This window comes from Tachyglossus aculeatus, chromosome 21 (assembly GCF_015852505.1).
Source record: "Tachyglossus aculeatus isolate mTacAcu1 chromosome 21, mTacAcu1.pri, whole genome shotgun sequence".
Lineage (NCBI taxonomy): Eukaryota > Metazoa > Chordata > Mammalia > Monotremata > Tachyglossidae > Tachyglossus > Tachyglossus aculeatus.
In genome coordinates, this window is record NC_052086.1 from 55,303,796 (window position 1) to 55,324,759 (window position 20,964).

The 20,964-nt window shown below is 47.8% G+C and overlaps 1 protein-coding gene across 3 annotated transcripts in view; it reads left to right on the forward strand.

The window, feature by feature from the left end:
• Positions 1-307: 307 nt before the first annotated feature.
• The window catches only part of FLCN (folliculin), a 48,000-nt gene continuing 27,343 nt past the window's right edge, over positions 308-20,964 (forward strand). Inside the window, exons 1-5 of one of the 3 annotated variants that reach the window (XM_038763044.1) lie at positions 308-342; positions 12,114-12,230; positions 13,038-13,311; positions 15,385-15,531; positions 20,342-20,563. In XM_038763044.1, the coding sequence (XP_038618972.1) occupies positions 13,063-13,311; positions 15,385-15,531; positions 20,342-20,563 (618 nt within the window). In that variant the 5' untranslated portion in view covers positions 308-342; positions 12,114-12,230; positions 13,038-13,062. The other 2 variants (XM_038763045.1, XM_038763046.1) reach the window with 2 other exon arrangements.

Consider the following 20,964-nt stretch of genomic DNA (forward strand, 5'->3'; position numbering starts at 1 on the left):
GATCCCCCCCGCGACGTGACGTGGTTTGTTCCAGTCGCCAGCCTCCTCGGCGAGGGGTGGGCGACGCCACTGTTGCTTGGAGGGGGAGGGCGGAAGAAAGAAAGGGAGGGGACTGTTTTATTTGGAAGCAGGAGGTGCTTTGTGGTTGAGAGGGAGTTAAATTGGGAAAGGGGAGGAAGGATCTGAGTTTAAGGCGTCGTCGTGGGGAGGAGGAGGGGATCGGGGATGGTCCTATGAGGGTGGGTCCCCCCCCGAGCGTGCGAGAATGGTTTGTTCCGGGCCGTGTCAGGCGCCTCTGGCTCATGGCGGGGGTTGCCCGACCTGCTGGACCAGGGGGAGGAGGTGAGGCCTGCTGCCCGAGTGGGGGGCCGTCACGGGGGGCACAGGGGGCTCAAAAGGCCGGGAATTCCACCTGGAAAAATGGGAAAAGGTGGGAAAAGGGACTGGCAAGCCCCTTTTATCCATTCATTCATTCAGTCATTGATTGAGCGCTTACTGTGTGCAGACCACTGGACTAAGCTCTTGGGAAGTCCAAGTTGGCAACATCTAGAGACGATCAATCGTATTTATTGGGCGCTTACTGTGTGCAGAGCACTGGACTAGGCGCTTGGGAAGTCCAAGTTGGCACCATCTGGAGACGGTCAATCAATCAATCAATTAATCGTATTGAGCGCTTACTGTGTGCAGAGCACTGGACTAAGCTCTTGGGAAGTCCAAGTTGGCAACATCTAGAGACGGTCAATCAATCAGTCAGTCGTATTTATTGGGCGCTTACTGTGCGCAGAGCACTGGACTAAGCGCTTGGGAAGTCCAAGTTGGCAACATCTAGAGACGGTCAATCAATCAATCAATCGTATTTATTGAGCGCTTACTGTGTGCAGAGCACTGGACTAAGCGCTTGGGAAGTAAAAGTTGGCACCATCTGGAGACGGTCAATCAATCAATCATTTATTGGGCGCTTACTGTGTGCAGAGCACTGGACTAGGCGCTTGGGAAGTCCAAGTTGGCAACATCTACAGACGGTCAATCAATCAATCAATCGTATTTATCGGGCGCTTACTGTGTGCAGAGCACTGGACTAGGCGCTTGGGAAGTACAAGTTGGCAACATCTGGAGACGGTCAATCAATCGTATTTATTGGGCGCTTACTGTGTGCAGAGCACTGGACTAAGCGCTTGGGAAGTAAAAGTTGGCAACATCTAGAGATGGTCAATCAATCAATCAATCGTATTTATTGGGCGCTTACTGTGTGCAGAGCACTGGACTAAGCGCTTGGGAAGTACAAGTTGGCAACATCTAGAGACGGTCAATCAATCAGTCAGTCGTATTTATTGGGCGCTTACTGTGTGCAGGGCACTGGACTAGGCGCTTGGGAAGTACAAGTTGGCAACATCTAGAGACGGTCAATCAATCAATCGTATTTACTGGGCGCTTACTGTGTGCAGAGCACTGGACTAAGCGCTTGGGAAGTAAAAGTTGGCACCATCTGGAGACGGTCAATCAATCAATCATTTATTGGGCGCTTACTGTGTGCAGAGCACTGGACTAGGCGCTTGGGAAGTCCAAGTTGGCAACATCTACAGACGGTCAATCAATCAATCAATCGTATTTATCGGGCGCTTACTGTGTGCAGAGCACTGGACTAGGCGCTTGGGAAGTACAAGTTGGCAACATCTGGAGACGGTCAATCAATCGTATTTATTGGGCGCTTACTGTGTGCAGAGCACTGGACTAAGCGCTTGGGAAGTCAAAGTTGGCAACATCTAGAGATGGTCAATCAATCAATCAATCGTATTTATTGGGCGCTTACTGTGTGCAGGGCACTGGACTAGGCGCTTGGGAAGTACAAGTTGGCAACATCTAGAGACGGTCAATCAATCAATCGTATTTACTGGGCGCTTACTGTGTGCAGAGCACTGGACTAAGCGCTTGGGAAGTAAAAGTTGGCACCATCTGGAGACGGTCAATCAATCAATCATTTATTGGGCGCTTACTGTGTGCAGAGCACTGGACTAGGCGCTTGGGAAGTCCAAGTTGGCAACATCTACAGACGGTCAATCAATCAATCAATCGTATTTATCGGGCGCTTACTGTGTGCAGAGCACTGGACTAGGCGCTTGGGAAGTACAAGTTGGCAACATCTGGAGACGGTCAATCAATCGTATTTATTGGGCGCTTACTGTGTGCAGAGCACTGGACTAAGCGCTTGGGAAGTCAAAGTTGGCAACATCTAGAGATGGTCAATCAATCAATCAATCGTATTTATTGGGCGCTTACTGTGTGCAGAGCACTGGACTAAGCGCTTGGGAAGTAAAAGTTGGCAACATCTAGAGACGGTCAGTCAATCAATCAGTCGTATTTATTGAGCGCTTACTGTGTGCAGAGCACTGGACTAAGCGCTTGGGAAGTACAAGTTCGCAACACCTAGAGCCGGTCCCTCCCCAACAGCGGGCTCACAGGCTAGGAGGGGGAGACAGACAACAAAAAGCCCAGTGTTGGGTAGGGACTGTATATGTTGCCAACTTGGACTTCCCAAGCGCTTAGTACAGTGCTCTGCACACAGTAAGCGCTCAATAAATACGATTGATTGGTTGATTGATTGATTGAGAGGGCCAGGGAGGGCGGGGGAAGCCGGGCCCAGGGCCTGACGTCGAAGAGAGGGGGCCGAAGGCCCATCGAATAATAGTAATAATGACAATTATTTATTTATTGAGCGCTTACTGTGTGCAGAGCACTGGACTAAGTGCTTGGGAAGTCCAAGTTGGCCACATCTAGAGACGGTCCCTACCCAACAGCGGGCTCACAGTCTACAAGGGGGAGGCAGACAACAAAAAGCCCACTGTTGGGTAGGGACTGTTTCTAGATGTTGCCAACTTGGACTTCCCAAGCGCTTAGTACAGTGCTCTGCACACAGTAAGCGCTCAATAAATACGATTGATTGATTGATTGATTGAGAGGGCCGGGGAGGGCGGCGGAAGCCGGGTCCAGAGGCTGACGTCGAAGAGAGGGTGCCGAAGGCCCATCGAATAATAGTAATAATGACAATTATTCATTAATTCAATCGTATTTATTGAGCGCTTACTGTGTGCAGAGCACTGAACTAAGTGCTTGGGAAGACACGTTGGCAACATATAGAGGGCAGGCTGTGGAGGACTCACTCTGGCACCTGAGTATTCATTCAATCGTATTTATTGAGTGCTTACTGTGGGCAGAGCACTGGACTAAGCGCTTGGGAAGGACACGTTGGCAACATCTAGAGGGCAGGCTGTGGAGGACTCACTCTGGCACCTGAACATTCATTCATTCATTCATTCATTTAATCGTATTTATTCATTCATTCAATCGTATTTATTGAGCGCTTACTGTGTGCAGAGCACTGGACTAAGCGCTTGGGAAGGACAAGTTGGCAACATATCGAGGGCAGGCTGTGGAGGACTCACTCTGGCACCTGAGTATTCATTCATTCAATCGTATTTCTTGAGCGCTTCCTGTGTGCAGAGCACTGGACTAAGCGCTTGGGAAGGACACGTTGGCAACATCTAGAGGGCAGGCTGTGGAGGACTCACTCTGGCATCTGAGTATTCAGTCATTCATTCAATCGTATTCATTCATTCAATCGTATTTATTGAGCGCTTACTGTGTGCAGAGCACTGTACTAAGCGCTTGGGAAGGACACGTTGGCAACATCTAGAAGGCAGGCTGTGGAGGACTCTGGCACCTGAGTATTCATTCAATCGTATTTATTGAGTGCTTACTGTGTGCAGAGCACTGGACTAAGCGCTTGGGAAGGACAAGGTAGCAACATATAGAGGGCAGGATGTGGAGAACTCACTCTGGCATCTGAGTATTCATTCATTCATTCAATCGTATTCATTCATTCAGTCGTATTTATTGAGCGCTTACTGTGTGCAGAGCACTGGACTAAGAGCTTGGGAAGTACAAGTTGGCAACATAGAGAGGGCAGGCTGTGGAGAACTCACTCTGGCACCTGAGTATTCGTTCATTCAGTCGTATTTATTGAGCGCTTACTGTGTGCAGAGCACTGGACTAAGCGCTTGGGAAGTACAAGTTAGCAACATACAGAGGGCAGGCTGTGGAGAACTCACTCTGGCACCTGGGTATTCATTCAATCTTATTCATTCATTCAATCTTATTCATTCATTCAATCGTTTTTATCCAGCGCTTACTGTGTGCAGAGCACTGTACTAAGCGCTTGGGAAGTACACATTAACAGCATATAAAGGGCAGGCTGTGGAGAACTCTCTGGCACCTGAGTATTCATTCATTTATTCATTCAATTGTATTCAATCGTACTGAGTGCTTACTGTGTGCAGAGCACTGGACTAAGCGCCTGGGAAGTACAAGGTGGCAACGTAGAGAGACGGTCCCTACCCAACAGTGGGCTCACAGTCTATTTTTTGAGCACTTACTGTGTGCAGAGCACTGGACTAAGCGCTTGGGAAGTACAGGGTAGCAGCATCTGGAGGGCAGGCTGTGGAGAATTCACTCTGGCATCTGAGTATTCATTCATTCAATCGTATTTATTGAGCGCTTACTGTGTGCAGAGTACTGGACTAAGCGCTTGGGAAGTACAAGTTGGCAACATAGATGGTCCCTACCCAACAGTGGGCTCACAGTCTATTTATTGAGCGCTTACCATTTGCAGAACACTGTACTAAGTGCTTGGGAAGTACACGTTAGCAACATATAGAGGGCTGGCTGTGGAGAACTCACTCTGGCATCTGAGTATTCCGACTGCCAGGGTTATTTGGGAAATTGGCCCCCTTTTTCCCTCTCCTTCTCCCCATCCCCTCCCGCCCTACCTCCTTCCCCTCCCCACAGCACCTGTATATCTGTTTGTACAGATTTATTACTCTATTCTACCTGTACATATTTACTATTCCATTCATTTCGTTAATGATGTGCATCTAGCCTTATTTCCATTTATTCTGGCGACTTGACACCTGTCTGCATGTTTTGTTTTGTTGCCTTTCTCCCCCTTCTAGACTGTGAGCCCGCTGTTGGGTAGGGACCGTCTCTAGATGTTGCCAACTTGGACTTCCCAAGCGCTTAGTACAGTGCTGTGCACACAGTAAGCACTCAATACAATTGAATGAATGAATGAATTGGCACGCCCCGTGAAATGGTACAGTTATTGGCACAAAGGTTCCGTGTTTCAGCACAAGAAGGCTAAAAAACCCAAAGAGGGAGGCCTATGAAAGAGGAAATAGAGAAGTCGTAGTAAAATCTGCGTGACCCATTTGCTTACTTTGGGTGTGAACTTTCATGCACAGTACACACCAAACTGATCATATAAGCAACGTTTGGGTGCTGTATTTTACTGGTCAGATAGGACAAAACTGCTTTCTCCCCATTTCCCTCTAAGAGTTTATGTTCTGTATTTGATAATAATAATAATAATAATAATATTTATTAAGCAACGAAACTGCTTTCTCCCCATTTCCCTTTGAGTTTATGTTCTGTATTTGATGATAATAATGATAATAATATTTATTAAGCGCTTACCATGTGCCAAGCACTGTTCTAAGCACTGGGGAGGTTACAAGGTGACCAGGTTGTCCCACGTGGGGCTCACAGTCTTCATCCCCATTTTACAGATGAGGTAACTGAGGCCCAGAGAAGTGAAGTGACTTGCCCAAAGTCACATAGCTGACACATGGCAGAGCCGGAATTTGAACCCATGACCTCTGACTCCAGAGCCCGGGCTCTTTCCACTGAGCCACGCTACTTCTAATAAAACTTCGTTTTAGGTCAATAGGAATGTAATCAGGATGACTAAATCAGGTCCTCTAAGCATAATGTATTCAATTGACCTTACTATTAAAAAAAACAACTGAGCACTGATAATGAAGTTAACCTAATGGCAGGGGGGGTATTCTGACCACTCCAAGCATACATACAAACTGCCTTTGTTGTGATATCAATCAATCAATCGTATTTATTGAGCACTTACTGTGTGCAGAGCACTGTACTAAGCGCTTGGGAAGTACAAGTTGGCAACATATAGAGACGGTCCCTACCCAACAGCGGGCTCACAGGCTAGAAGGGGGAGGCAGAGAACAAAACAAAACATATTAACAAAATAAAATAAATAGAATAGATACGTACAAGTAAAATAAATAAATAAATAGAGTAATAAATAGAGTAATATCATGTTTGTTTTGCTGTTCTTGGCACCGCTTTCACTTTTGTCTCTATGGTTCCTGCTCCTCTTGAAACTTTTCAAAAAGAATCGGGCCTTTCTTGAGCGTCATGTTCAATGCTGACCTGTCTGGTGCAGTTTTCTTGCAGCTTTCAATTTATATGTCAGACCTTCTGCGCCTTAACTTTATTGCATACTTCCCCCTGCCCTCTTGTAATCAGTTACTGAATCTCAGCTGACTTTGGGTCACCTTCATTCTCTTCACATCCCCTTCCCAGATGAAGTCGCATGGAGGTGAACAAAACTTCAGTGGCAGGAGACAGTTTTCAGTTTATATGTCAGACCATCTGTGCCTTAACTTTATTGCATACTTCCCCCTGCCCCCTTGTTTTCGGTTACTGAATCTCATCTGACTTTGGGTCACCTTTATTCTCTTCACATCCCCTTCCCAGATGAAGTCGCATGGAGGTGAACAAAACTTCAGTGGCAGGAGACCGTTTTCAGTTTATATATCAGACCGTCTGCGCCTTAACTTTATTGCATACTTCCCCCTGTCCCCTTGTTTTCACTTACTGAATCTCAGCTGACTTTGGGTCACCTTCATCCTCTTCACATCCCCTTCCCAGATGAAGTCGCGTGGAGGTGAACAAAACTTCAGTGGCAGGAGACAGTTTTCAGTTTATGTGTCAGACCGTCTGCGCCTTAACTTTATTGCATACTTCCCCCTGCCCTCTTGTAATCAGTTACTGAATCTCAGCTGACTTTGGGTCACCTTCATCCTCTTCACATCCCCTTCCCAGATGAAGTCACATGGAGGTGAACAAAACTTCAGTGGCAGGAGACAGTTTTCAGTTTATAAGTCAGACCGTCTGCGCCTTAACTTTATTGCATACTTCCTCCTGCCCTCTTATCAGTTACTGAATCTCAGCTTACTTTGGGTCACCTTCATCCTCTTCACATCCCCTTCCCAGATGAAGTCGCATGGAGGTGAACAAAACTTCAGTGGCAGGAGACAGTTTTCAGTTTATATATCAGACCGTCTGCGCCTTAACTTTATTGCATACTTCCCCCTGTCCCCTTGTTTTCACTTACTGAATCTCAGCTGACTTTGGGTCACCTTTATTCTCTTCACATCCCCTTCCCAGATGAAGTCGCATGGAGGTGAACAAAACTTCAGTGGTAGGAGACAGTTTTCAGTTTATATGTCAGACCTTCTGCGCCTTAACTTTATTGCATACTTCCCCCTGCCCTCTTATCAGTTACTGAATCTCAGCTGACTTTGGGTCACCTTCATCCTCTTCACATCCCCTTCCCAGATGAAGTCACATGGAGGTGAACAAAACTTCAGTGGCAGGAGACAGTTTTCAGTTTGTATGTCAGACCATCTGCGCCTTAACTTTATTGCATACTTCCCCCTGCCCCCTTGTTTTCAGTTACTGAATCTCAGCTGACTTTGGGTCACCTTCATTCTCTTCACATCCCCTTCCCAGATGAAGTCGCATGGAGGTGAACAAAACTTCAGTGGCAGGAGACAGTTTTCAGTTTATATGTCAGACCATCTGTGCCTTAACTTTATTGCATACTTCCCCCTGCCCCCTTGTTTTCAGTTACTGAATCTCAGCTGACTTTGGGTCACCTTCATCCTCTTCACATCCCCTTCCCAGATGAAGTCGCATGGAGGTGAACAAAACGTCAGTGGCAGGAGACAGTTTTCAGTTTATAAGTCAGACCGTCTGCGCCTTAACTTTATTGCATACTTCCCCCTGCCCCCTTATTTTCAGTTACTGAATCTCAGCTGACTTTGTGTCACCTTCATTCTCTTCACATCCCCTTCCCAGATGAAGTCATGTGGAGGTGAATAAAACTTCAGTGGCAGGAGACATTTTCAGTTTATATGTCAGACTGTTTCAGTGGCAGGAGACAGTTTTCAGTTTATATGTCAGACCGTCTGCGCCTTAACTTTATTACATACTTCCCCCTTCGCCCCTGTTTTCAGTTACTGAATCTCAGCTTACTTTGGGTCACCTTCATCCTCTTCACATCCCCTTCCCAGATGAAGTCGCATGGAGGTGAACAAAACTTCAGTGGTAGGAGACAGTTTTCAGTTTATGTCAGACCGTCTGCGCCTTAACTTTATTGCATACTTCCCCCTTCCCCCCTGTTTTCAGTTACTGAATCTCAGCTGACTTTGGGTCACCTTTATTCTCTTCACATCCCCTTCCCAGATGAAGTCGCATGGAGGTGAACAAAACTTCAGTGGTAGGAGACAGTTTTCAGTTTATATGTCAGACCGTCTGCGCCTTAACTTTATTGCATACTTCCCCCTTCCCCCCTGTTTTCAGTTACTGAATCTCAGCTTACTTTGGGTCACCTTCATCCTCTTCACATCCCCTTCCCAGATGAAGTCGCATGGAGGTGAACAAAACTTCGGTGGTAGGAGACAGACTTCATTATTTCTGACTCTGTCTTTCCCCCTTGATATTCATTTTGATCTTTTAATTGGTGCCGGTGGAATTGTTCACAGAGTCAGGCTTGTCTTCTATATATCTCACAATCATAGAGGTTATTATTATGGTATTTGTGCAGCACTTACTATGTGCCAGGCACTGAACTAAGTGTTGCGATGGATACAAGCAAATCGGGTTGGACCCAGTCCTTGTCCCACGTGGGGCTCACAGTTTCAATCCCCGTTTTACAGACGAGGTAACTGAGGCACAGGGAAGTGAAGTGACTTGCCCAAGGGCACAAAGCAGACCAGTGGCGGAGCTGGGATTCGTACCCGTGACCCTTTTTGACTCCCGGGTTCGTGCTCTATCTACTAGCTCATGCTGCTTCTCCTAGACCACCACTTAGGATTGATGGTGGGATAATAGTGTAAATTAATTAATGTACGTATTGCACAATTTTGGGCCTAATTGCTTGGATAGCTGATGAGAAGGGCAGGAGGGTGGACACTTGGCCACTAACTGCCTGTGGTGTCTCTCATCTCTCCCTCAGTTGTCTCTCATCTCTCCCCCCAGCTCTGTCTCTCAACTGTCTCTCAAGTCTCCCCCCTCAGCTGTCTCTCTGGTGTCTCTCATCTCTCCCCGCTCAGCTCTGTCTCTCTGGTGCCTCTCATCTCTCCCCTCAGCTCTGTCTCTCAGCTGTCTCTCATCTCTCCCTCAGCTCTGTCTCTCTGGTGTCTCTCATCTCTCCCCTCAGCTCTGTCTCTCAGCTGTCTCTCATCTCTCCCCTCAGCTCTGTCTCTCAGCTGTCTCTCATCTCTTCCTCTACTCTGTCTCTCAGCTGTCTCTCAAGTCTCCCACCTCAGCTGTGTCTCTCTGGTGTCTCATCTCTCCCCTCAGCTGTGTCTCTCATCTCTCTCTCTGCTCTGTCTCTCATCTCTCCCCTCAGCTCTGTCTCTCAGCTGTCTCTCAAGTCTCCGCCCTCAGCTCTGTCTCTCTGGTGTCTCTCATCTCTCCCCTCAGCTCTGTCTCTCAGTTGTCTCTCATCTTGCCCTCTGCTCTGTCTCTCTGGTGTCTCTCATCTCTCCCCACTCAGCTCTGTCTCTCTGGTGTCTCTTATCTCTCCCCTCAGCTCTGTCTCTCAGCTGTCTCTCATCTCTCCCCTCAGCTCTGTCTCTCTGCTGTCTCTCAAGTCTCCCCCCTCAGCTCTGTCTCTCTGGTGTCTCTCATCTCTCCCCTCAGCTCTGTCTCTCATCTCTCCCTCAACTCTGTCTCTCAGCTGTCTCTCAAGTCTCTCCCCTCAGCTCTGTCTCTCTGGTGCCTCTCATCTCTCCCCCCTCAGCTCTGTCTCTCTGGCGTCTCTCATCTCTCCCCGCTCAGCTCTGTCTCTCTGGTGTCTCATCTCTCCCCCCTCAGCTCTGTCTCTCAGCTGTCTCTCTTCTCCCCCCTCAGCTCTGTCTCTCAGCTGTCTCTCATCTCTCCCTCTGCTCTGTCTCTCTGGTGTTTCTCATCTCTCCCCGCTCAGCTCTGTCTCTCTGGTGTCTCTCATCTCTCCCCTCAGCTCTGTCTCTCTGGTGTCTCTCATCTCTCCCCGCTCAGCTCTGTCTCTCTGGTGTCTCTCATCTCTCCCCCCTCAGCTCTGTCTCTCAGCTGTCTCTCATCTCTCCCTCTGCTCTGTCTCTCATCTCTCCTCCCTCAGCTCTGTCTCTCATCTGTCTCTCATCTCTCCCTCTGCTCTGTCTCTCTGGTGTCTCTCATCTCTCCCCCCTCAGCTCTGTCTCTCTGGTGTCTGTCATCTCTCCCCCTGCTCTGTCTCTCTGGTGTCTCTCATCTCTCCCCTCAGCTCTGTCTCTCTGGTGTCTCTCATCTCTCCCCTCAGCTCTGTCTCTCAGCTGTCTCTCAAGTCTCCCCCCTCAGCTCTTCTCTCTGGTGTCTCTCATCTCTCCCTGCTCAGCTTTGTCTCTCTGGTGTCTCATCTCTCCCCCCTCAGCTCTGTCTCTCAGCTGTCTCTCATATCTCTCTCAGCTCTGTCTCTCTGGTGTCTCTCATCCCTCCCCGCTCAGCTCTGTCTCTCAGCTGTCTCTCATCTCCCCCCTCAGCTGTGTCTCTCAGCTGTCTCTCATCCCTCCCTCAGCTCTGTCTCTCTGGTGTCTCTCATCTCTCCCCCCTCAGCTGTGTCTCTCAGCTGTCTCTCATCTCTCCCTCAGCTATGTCTCTCTGGTGTCTCTCATCTCTCCCCCCTCAGCTCTGTCTCTTTGGTGTCTCATCTCAATTTGTTCTGAAGACTTGACACCTGTCCGCATGTTTTGTTGTCTGTCTCCCCCTTCTAGACTGTGAGCCTGTTGTTGGGTAGGGACCGTCTCTATATCATAATAATAATAATGGCATTTGTTAAGCGCTTACTATGTGCAAAGCACTGTTCTAAGCGCTGAAGGGGATACAAGGTGATCAGGTTGTCCTACGGAGGGCTCACAGTCTTAATCCCCATTTTAAAAATGAGGTAACTGAGGCTCAGAGAAGTTAAGTGACTTGCCCTATATGTTGCCGACTTGTACTTCCCAAGAGCTTAGTACAGTGCCCTGCATACAGTAAGCGCTCAATAAATACGATTGAATGAATGAATTGAATGAATGCCTCTGAATAATTGGCTGCATTGCCCAGAGGAGCCTGAACTGCTTAGACCAAGACGTCAATCAATCAATCAATGTTATTTATCGAGCACTTATGTGCTGAGCAGTGTACTGAGAGCTTGGGAGAGTAATAATAATAATAATAATGATGGCATTTGTTAAGCACTTACTATATGCAAAGCACTGTTCTAAGCGCTGGGGAGGATACAAGGTGATCTAGTTATCCCATGTGGGGCTCACAGTCTTAATCCCCATTTGACAGATGAGGTAACTGAGGCCCAGAGAAGTGAAGTGACTTGCTGACAATTGGCGGAGCCGGGATTTGAACCCTCGACCATCACAGAATTAGCAGGCCCGTTCACTGCCCTTAATGAGTTTACTGTCTATAGTCTATAAGACTTTTGTCTCTTCCAGTGATAGCACAAGCTTATTGAAGTGAATTGGAGAATTGATGTGCACACACGATGATTGCTATTTTTCCCCCTGGGGAACCTTCAGATGGAAGTGTGAAAAAAGTGCGGGCTCTTGACAGCCATGCCCATTGCCTTTGTTTTAACTCCCTCCTCAAACCCCTTGGCCACCGGCCTCCCTTTCCCTTTCCCCTAATGACCTGGCTACCTACTTTATTGAGAAAATTGCGTCTATCAGATGTGATCTCCCTAAAATCTCCCCTGCTTCTCTCCAGTTCTTCCCTTGGCCTGCCCCCTCTTCAATTCTCCCATCCTTCCCAGCAGAATCTCTGCCACACTGAATCAGCGCAACGCCGAGCGGTACCAGTTCTTCCCTTCTGCTCGGTTTCCTCCCCTGCCGTCCGCGTCTCTTTGTCCCACTGTCTACGGAAGTGGCTCTGAATTGTCTGGGCTTTATTTTACCCAGCGATGGCGTGTCTGAGAGCCAGGGAATATCGTCGTTTGACTCGGAAAACTTGGAAATGAACTGAATGTAAAAGCCTTCGCCCGGGGAGAGTTGGAAACGCGGTTCTGCTGGAGCGAGGTAACGAAGAGAATAAAAATATTATGTCACGTACGTTGCGTTAAAGTTCTGTACTTGTTATGTTGATGGTATTCATTCATTCATTCATTCAGTCGTATTTATTGAGCGCTTACTGTGTGCAAAGCACTGTGCTAAGCGCTTGGGAAGTACAAATCAGCTACATATAGAGATGGTCCCTACTCAACAACGGGCTCACAGTTCATTCACTCATTCAGTCATATTTATTGAGCGCTTACTGTGTGCAGAGCACTGGACTAAGCACTTGGGAAGTACAAAACAGCTACATATAGGGACGGTCTGTACCCAACAACGAGCTCACAGTTCATTCATTCAGTCAGTCGTATTTATTGAGCGCTTACTGTGTGCAGAGCACTGTACTAAGCGCCTGGGAAGTCCAAGTCGGTAACATCTAGAGACGGTCCCTACCCAACAACGGGCTCACAGTCTAGAAGGGGGGAGACAGACAACAAAACAAAACATGCGGTCATCATCATCATCATCAATCGTATTTATTGAGCGCTTACTGTGTGCGGAGCACTGTACTAAGCGCTTGGGAAGTACAAGTCGTCAGAACAAATAGAATTAAAGCTAAATGCACATTACTGGCAAAATAAATAGAATAGTAAATATGTACAAGTAAAATAAATAGAGTAATCAAACTGTACAAACATATATACAGGGGCTGTGGGGAGGGGAAGGAGGTAGGGCGGGGGGGAGAGAAAGGAGGGGGCTCAGTCTGGGAAGGCCTCTTGGAGAAGGTGAGCTCTCAGTAGGGCTTTGTATGCTTTCTTCCTCTCTGCCCCGCAGGTGTCTTGCCAATTATATTGGCACCATGAATGCCATCGTCGCTCTCTGTCATTTCTGTGAGCTCCACGGGCCCCGCACCCTCTTTTGCACAGAGGTTCTACATTCACCCCTTCCTCAGGGGGCGGGGAGCGGAGACAGCCCAGGGCAAGGTGAACAGGCAGAGGAGGAGGAGGGCGGCATTCAGATGAGCAGTAGGATTCGTTCTCACAGCCCAGCGGAAGGTGCCAGTGCTGAATCCAGCAGCCCCGGGCCCAAGAAATCGGACATGTGTGAGGCAAGTATTCTTTTGTATTCTTGTATTCTTGTATTTGTATTCTTTAGTATTCAGCCTTCCCAGACTGAGCCCCTTCTTTCCTCTCCCCCTTGTCCCCCTCTCCATCCCCCGTCTTACCTCCTTCCCTTCCCCACAGCACCTGTATATATGTATATATGGTTGTACATATTTATTACTCTATTTATTTATTTATTTATTTATTTTACTTGTACATTTCTATCCTACTTATTTTATTTTGTTGGTATGTTTGGTTCTGTTCTCTGTCTCCCCCTTTTAGACTGTGAGCCCACTGTTGGGTAGGGACTGTCTCTATGTGATGCCAATTTGTACTTCCCAAGCGCTTAGTACAGTGCTCTGCACATAGTAAGCGCTCAATAAATGCGATTGATTGATTGATTGATTGATTGATTTTGTGGCGGGGAAAAGCGTACCTAAGTGTGTAGCGATCCGCCGAGTAATAATAATTGTAATACTAATGATGGCATTTATTAAGCGCTTACTATGTGCAAAGCTGGGGAGGTTGCAGGGTGGATCAGCGTGGCTCAGTGGAAAGAGCCCGGGCTTTGGAGTCAGAGGTCATGGGTTCAGATCCCGGCTCTGCCGATTGTCAGCTGTGTGACTCTGGGCAAGTCACTTCACTTCCCTGGGCCTCAGTTCCCTCGTCTGGAAAATGGGGATTAAGACTGTGAGCCCCACGTGGGACAACCTGATCACCTGATCACCCCCAGCGCTTAGAACAGTGCTTTGCACATAGTAAGCGCTTAACCAATGCCATCATCATCATCACATCCTTTCCCTGAGGAAGACATAGACCATCAAGGTCAGCCAGTTCGTTCCCCAGGTTGGCCCAGATCAACTCCAAGCCCTTCCCGCCTATTCTTTTCACCCATGGGCCCTGTGGTTACATACTCACCTTTGCCTCAGGTAATGTCGGGTCTAACGTCCCGCTTTGACGCTCATCGTGGACGTGACCGCTAATTCTCTTGCATCCTACTCTCCCAAGCACTCTGAGCACTGCACAAGATAAGCGCTCAATAAGTCTTCCAATTGACTGAATGACCACTGCACTTGCTGAAGGCAAAAATTAACCAGTAAGCACTCGGCAGCGATATTTTCTTGTCAAGCAAGGCTGAGGCTTGGAGCCGACGTCTTGGGTTTTGCACTCACCCCCTGCTCAATCAATCAATCAATCAATCGTATTTATTGAGCGCTTACTATGTGCAGAGCACTGTACTAAGCGCTTGGGAAGTACAGATTGGCATCACATAGAGACAGTCCCTACCCAACAGTGGGCTCACAGTCTAAAAGGGGGAGACAGAGAACAGAACCAAACATACCAACAAAATAAAATAAGTAGGATAGAAATGTACAAGTAAAATAAATACATAAATAAATAAATAGAGTAATAAATATGTACAACCATATATACATATATACAGGTGCTGTGGGGAAGGGAAGGAGGTAAGACGGGGGGATGGAGAGGGGGACGAGGGGGAGAGGAAAGAAGGGGCTCAGTCTGGGAAGGCCTCCTGGAGGAGGTGAGCTCTCAGCAGGGCCTTGAAGGGAGGAAGAGAGCTAGCTCACCACCGTATGATCTTGGGGACGATCAGTCAATCACCGTGCCCCCGTGCTTTTCGCCACAAAATGAAAACTATTCCGGGCAGAACTTTCAAATCACCTTGAGATGTCCAGGTCAAGTGTGTTTTCGAAATAGAAGTCATTCTCAGGGAAATAGCTAACCTCTCAGCAAGTTATTACATTGAATGAAAGCATAAGGATCCCTTCTGATTATATTATTGTTTTATCCTCCCAAGGCCGTAATATAGTGCTCTGTCCTCAGTCGGCACTCAGTAAACGCTATTGATTGATTGATCGATTGAGAAGAGAAAAAGGGAGGCCTTCTACAGCAAGGCTAGCTTCGTAGACTTGAGGTCCAACAGAGATGCTGACCCACCTGATTATCACGTTTCTACCCGAGTGCTTAGAACAGTACTTGACACATAGTAAGCGCTCAACAGCAACTGTCGTTATTATTATCATTAGTAACTGTGGCTTTTCTCTTCTTTGGGTTAGGGCTGCCGGTCTCTTGCAGCTGGACATCCAGGGTACATCAGCCACGACAAAGAGACGTCCATTAAATACGTTAGCCACCAGCATCCAAACCATCCCCAGCTCTTCAGCATCGTCCGTCAGGCCTGCGTTCGCAGCTTGAGTTGTGAGGTAAGGTGGAGTTAAATTAAAACTTGGTTCGGTGACTTGAATAACTGAGGCTTGGTGGGACAGCAGGCCGGCCTGCAGTTTTGGGCCCGAAAGGTATTGGTTTATCATCATCATCATCATCAATCGTATTTATTGAGCACTTACTATGTGCAGAGCACTGGACTAAGCGCTTGGGAAGTACAAATTGGCAACACATAGAGACAGTCCCTACCCAACGGTGGGCTCACAGTCTAAAAGGGGGAGACAGAGAACAAAACCAAACATAGCAACAAAATAAAATAAATAGGATAGATATGTACAAGTAAAATAAATAAATAAATAAATAAATAAATAGAGTAATAAATATGTGTCAGGAAAGGGAGGCAGGGTAAGGATTCCTTTATTGGCCTGATTATTTTGGATCTACCCTAATGCTTAGGATGATGTTTGGAACAGAGTAAGCCCTTAACTAATACAACCGAGGAGCAGCAAAGCGTAGTGGAAGGATCACCAGCCTGGGATTCAGAGTATCCGGGTTTTAATCCATCATCACCATGGGCCTGCTGTGCGCCCTTGGCTAAGTCTTTTAACTTCTCTGTGCCTCGGTTGCCTCATCTGTTAAAATGGAGATTTAATACCTTCTTTATTACCTTCTTGCTTTTATTCTCTATTAAATAGAGAAGCAGCGTGGCTCAGTGGAAAAGAGCCCGGGCTTTGGAGTCAGAGGTCGTGGGTTCAAATCCCAGCTCCGCCAATTGTCAGCTGTGTGACTTTGGGCAAGTCACTTCACTTCCCTGGCCCTCAGTTCCCTCTTCTGTAAAATGGGGATGAAGACTGTGAGCCCCCCGTGGGCCAACGTGATCACCTTGTAACCTCCCCAGCGCTTAGAACAGTGCTTTGCACATAGTAAGCGCTTAACAAATGCCATAGTAATTATTATTATACCTGTTAATTAACAATAATAATAATTGTGGTATTTAAGTGCTTACTGTGTGCCAGGCGCTATACTAAGCCCTGGGGCGGATACAAGGAAATCAGGTTGGACACACTCCCTATCCCGCATGGGGCTCGTAGTGTTAAGTCCCCATTTTACAGATGAGGTAACTGAGGCCCAGAGAAGTAACAGCGCTTAGAACAGTGCTTTGCACATAGTAAGCGCTTAACAAATGCTATAATAATAATTATTATACCTGTTAATTAACAATAATAATAATTGTGGTATTTAAGTGCTTACTGTGTGCCAGGCGCTATACTAAGCCCTGGGGCGGATACAAGGAAATCAGGTTGGACACACTCCCTATCCCGCATGGGGCTCGTAGTGTTAAGTCCCCATTTTACAGATGAGGTAACTGAGGCCCAGAGAAGTAACAGCGCTTAGAACAGTGCTTTGCACATAGTAAGCGCTTAACAAATGCCATAATAATAATTATTATACCTGTTAATTAACAATAATAATAATTGTGGTATTTAAGTGCTTACTGTGTGCCAGGCGCTATACTAAGCCCTGGGGTGGATACAAGGAAATCAGGTTGGACACACTCCCTATCCCGCATGGGGCTCGTAGTGTTAAGTCCCCATTTTACAGATGAGGTGACTGAGGCCCAGAGAAGTAACAGCGCTTAGAACAGTGCTTTGCACATAGTAAGTGCTTAACAAATGCCATAGTAATTATTATTATACCTGTTAATTAACAATAATAATAATTGTGGTATTTAAGTGCTTACTGTGTGCCAGGCGCTATACTAAGCCTTGGGGTGGATACAAGGAAATCAGGTTGGACACACTCCCTATCCCGCATGGGGCTCATAGTGTTAAGTCCCCATTTTACAGATGAGGTAACTGAGGCCCAGAGAAGTAACAGCGCTTAGAACAGTGCTTTGCACATAGTAAGCGCTTAACAAATGCCATAATAATTGTTATTATACCCGTTAATTAACAATAATAATAATTGTGGTATTTAAGTGCTTACTGTGTGCCAGGCGCTATACTAAGCCCTGGGGCGGATACAAGGAAATCAGGTTGGACACACTCCCTATCCCGCATGGGGCTCGTAGTGTTAAGTCCCCATTTTACAGACGAGGTGATTGAGGCCCAGAGGAGTAAAGTGACTTGCCCAAGGCGGCCCAGCAGACAAGTGGCGGAGCCGGGATTAGAACCCATGACCTGCCAACCCCCAGGCCCCTGCTCTATCCACTAGGCCAAGTTGCTTCCCACATACTATGTCGTGCTCCTAAGTGGACTGTGAGCGCTCTGTCTGACCTGATTATCTTTTATCTTCTTAGAACAGTCCTTGACACCGAGTAAGTGCGTTAAGGAGTCCAAACAAGTCTTCTCTTAGGCACAAAAGCCTGCGTAAGAGGAAGTCGGCCTAAACAATTAAAGACCAGTGCTTTGCACATAGTAAGCGCTTAATAAATGCCATCATTATTATAAAGCGGGAGAGCTGGAAGTTGCACCCAAGGGAGCCCACTGTTGGGTAGGGACTGTCTCTGTGTGTTGCCAATTTGTACTTCCCAAGCGCTTAGTACAGTGCTCTGCACACAGTAAGCGCTCAATAAATACGATTGTTGATGATGATGATGAAGAAAGAACTTCATTAACCTCGAGTGACTAAACACTGGAGTGGACTACCGAAGGTGATGGTGGAGCCTCTCTCCTTTGAGAACTTTAAGGAAAGATGGTCCGGCACTTAGTACAGTGCCTGGCACATAGTAAGCACTTCCCAAATACCATCATTATTATTATTTAAGCCACTCACCTTCTGGAAAACAGGGTGCTGGGTCAGGTCGCTTGAGGTTAGTCTTCCGGGTAGGCGATTCCATAGTTTTTCTTCATTCATAATAATAATAATAGTGGCATTTATTAAGAGCTTACTATGTGCAAAGCACTGTTCTAAGCGCTGGGGAGGTTACAAGGTGATCAGGTTGTCCCTTGGGGGGCTCACAGTTTTAATCCCCATTTTACAGATGAGGTAACTGATCATAATAATAATAATAATAATGGCATTTATTAAGCGCTTACTATGTGCAAAGCACTGTTCTAAGCGCTGGGGAGGTTACAAGGTGATCAGGTTGTCCCTCGGGGGGCTCACAGGCTTAATCCCCATTTTACAGATGAGGTAACCGAGGCCCAGAGAAGTCAAGCGACTCGCCCAAAGTCACACAGCTGGCAACTGGCGGAGCCGGGATTTGAACCCATGACCTCTGACTCCAAAGCCCGGGCTCCTTTCCACTGAGCCCCGCCGCTTCTATTCATGCTTAAGACGCTCGTGATTTTGGCCCCGACTCGATTCCATTCCTGGAAGGCTGGGAGTTGGGAGGGGAGCGGATTATTCCGGAGTTGGGGTGACCCTCCCCAGCTGGCGATTGGGCTGAGGGGAAAATCGGTGTAGGATACATTTCGACCCAGAGCCGAGAAACTGTACCCCAACCGCTTCGTCGGAGAAGCGGCGTGGCTCGGTGGAAAGAGCCCGGGCTTCGGAGTCGGAGGTGGTGGGTTCAAATCCCGGCCCCGCCAGTTGTCAGCTGGGTGACTTGATGATGATGATGATGATGATGATGGCATTTATTAAGCGCTTACTATGTGCAATGCACTGTTCGAAGCGCTGGGGAGGTTACAAGGTGATCAGATTGTCCCACGGGGGGCTCACAGTCTTAATCCCCATTTTACAGATGCGATAACTGAGGCCCAGAGAAGTGAAGTGACTTGCCCAAAGTCACCCAGCTGACAAGTGGCGGAGCCGGGATTTGAACCCATGACCTCTGACTCCAAAGCCCGGGCTCTTTCCACTGAGCCGCACTGCTTCTCTGACTTTGGGCAAGTCACTTCTCCGGGCCTCAGTGACCTCACCTGCAAAGTGGGGATGAAGACCGTGAGCCCCCCGTGGGACCACCTGATCACCTTGTAACCTCCCCAGCGCTTGGAACAGTGCTCTGCGCGTAGTAAGCGCTTAATAAATGCTATCGTAAAAACCGTTCCGATCAGGAGAAAATTATAACCGGGCAGCCTCGCCTGCTGCTCATCGTCCAGCCGGCCTAGCACGGGCCTGCGAAGTGATCAGAGAAAGCAGGACATCAGACCTCAACCGATTTAAAGCCGAGAGGAAAAGGATTTAAAGGAGAGAGGAAAGCTTTTCAAGCCGAGTTCATTCATTCGGTCGTATTTATTGAGCGCTTACTGCGCGCAGAGCACTGTGCTAAGCGCTTGGGAAGTCCAAGTTGGCAACATATAGAGAACAAAACCAAACATACCAACAAAATAAAATAAATAGGATAGAAATGTACAAGCAAAATAAATAAATAAATAAATAAATAGAGTAATAAATATGTACAACCATATATACATATATACAGGTGCTGTGGGGAAGGGAAGGAGGTAAGATGGGGGGATGGAGAGGGGGACGAGGAGGAGAGGAAGGAAGGGGCTCAGTCTGGGAAGGCCTCCTGGAGGAGGTGAGCTCTCAGTAGGGCCTTGAAGGGAGGAAGAGAGCTAGCTTGGCGGATGGGCAGAGGGAGGCCATTCCAGGCCCGGGGGATGATGTGGGCCGGGGGTCGATGGCGGGACAGGCGAGAACGAGGCACAGTGAGGAGATTAGCGGTGGAGGAGCGGAGGGTTTAGACTGTGAGCCCACTGTTGGGTAGGGACTGTCTCTATGTGTTGCCAATTTGTACTTCCCAAGCGCTTAGTACAGTGCTCTGCACATAGTAAGCGCTCAATAAATACGATTGATTGATTGATTGATTGATTGATATAGAGACGGTTCGATTTCACGCGTCCTTGACCTCGCTTCCGCGGCGCCAAGACGGCTTCCGACGGGGTTTGTCTTGCCCAGGTGTGTCCCGGACGGGAAGGGCCCATCTTCTTCGGGGATGAGCAGCACGGCTTTGTGTTCAGCCACACCTTCTTCATCAAAGACAGCCTGGCCCGAGGCTTCCAGCGCTGGTACAGCATTATCGCTATCATGATGGACCGGATTTATCTCATTAACTCGTGGCCCTTCTTGCTGGGGAAAATTCGGGGAATCATCGACGAACTTCAGGGCAAAGCCCTCAAGGTGGGTCGAGTTAAACGGGACGCGCTCGGCTGGGGCTGGAGAGGAATTCTCCCCGATTTGCCGAGGGATGGCCCGTATGTGTGTGTTGTGTTAAAATTTTGGATCTTTCCTTCCTTTCCTTTGCTTTTACATAGCCAACCAGAGTAGAAGAATGATCAGAGAAGCAGTGTGGCTCAGTGGGAAGAGCCCGGGCTTTGGAGTCAGAGGTCATGGGTTCGAATCCCGGCTCCGCCAACTGTCAGCTGTGTGACTTTGGGCAAGTCACGTAACTTCTCCGGCCCGCAGTTACCTCATCTGTAAAATGGGGATTAAAACTGTGAGCCCCCCGTGGGACAACCTGATCACCTTGTGTCCTCCCCAGCGCTTGGAACAGTGCTTTGCACATAGTAAGCACTTAACAA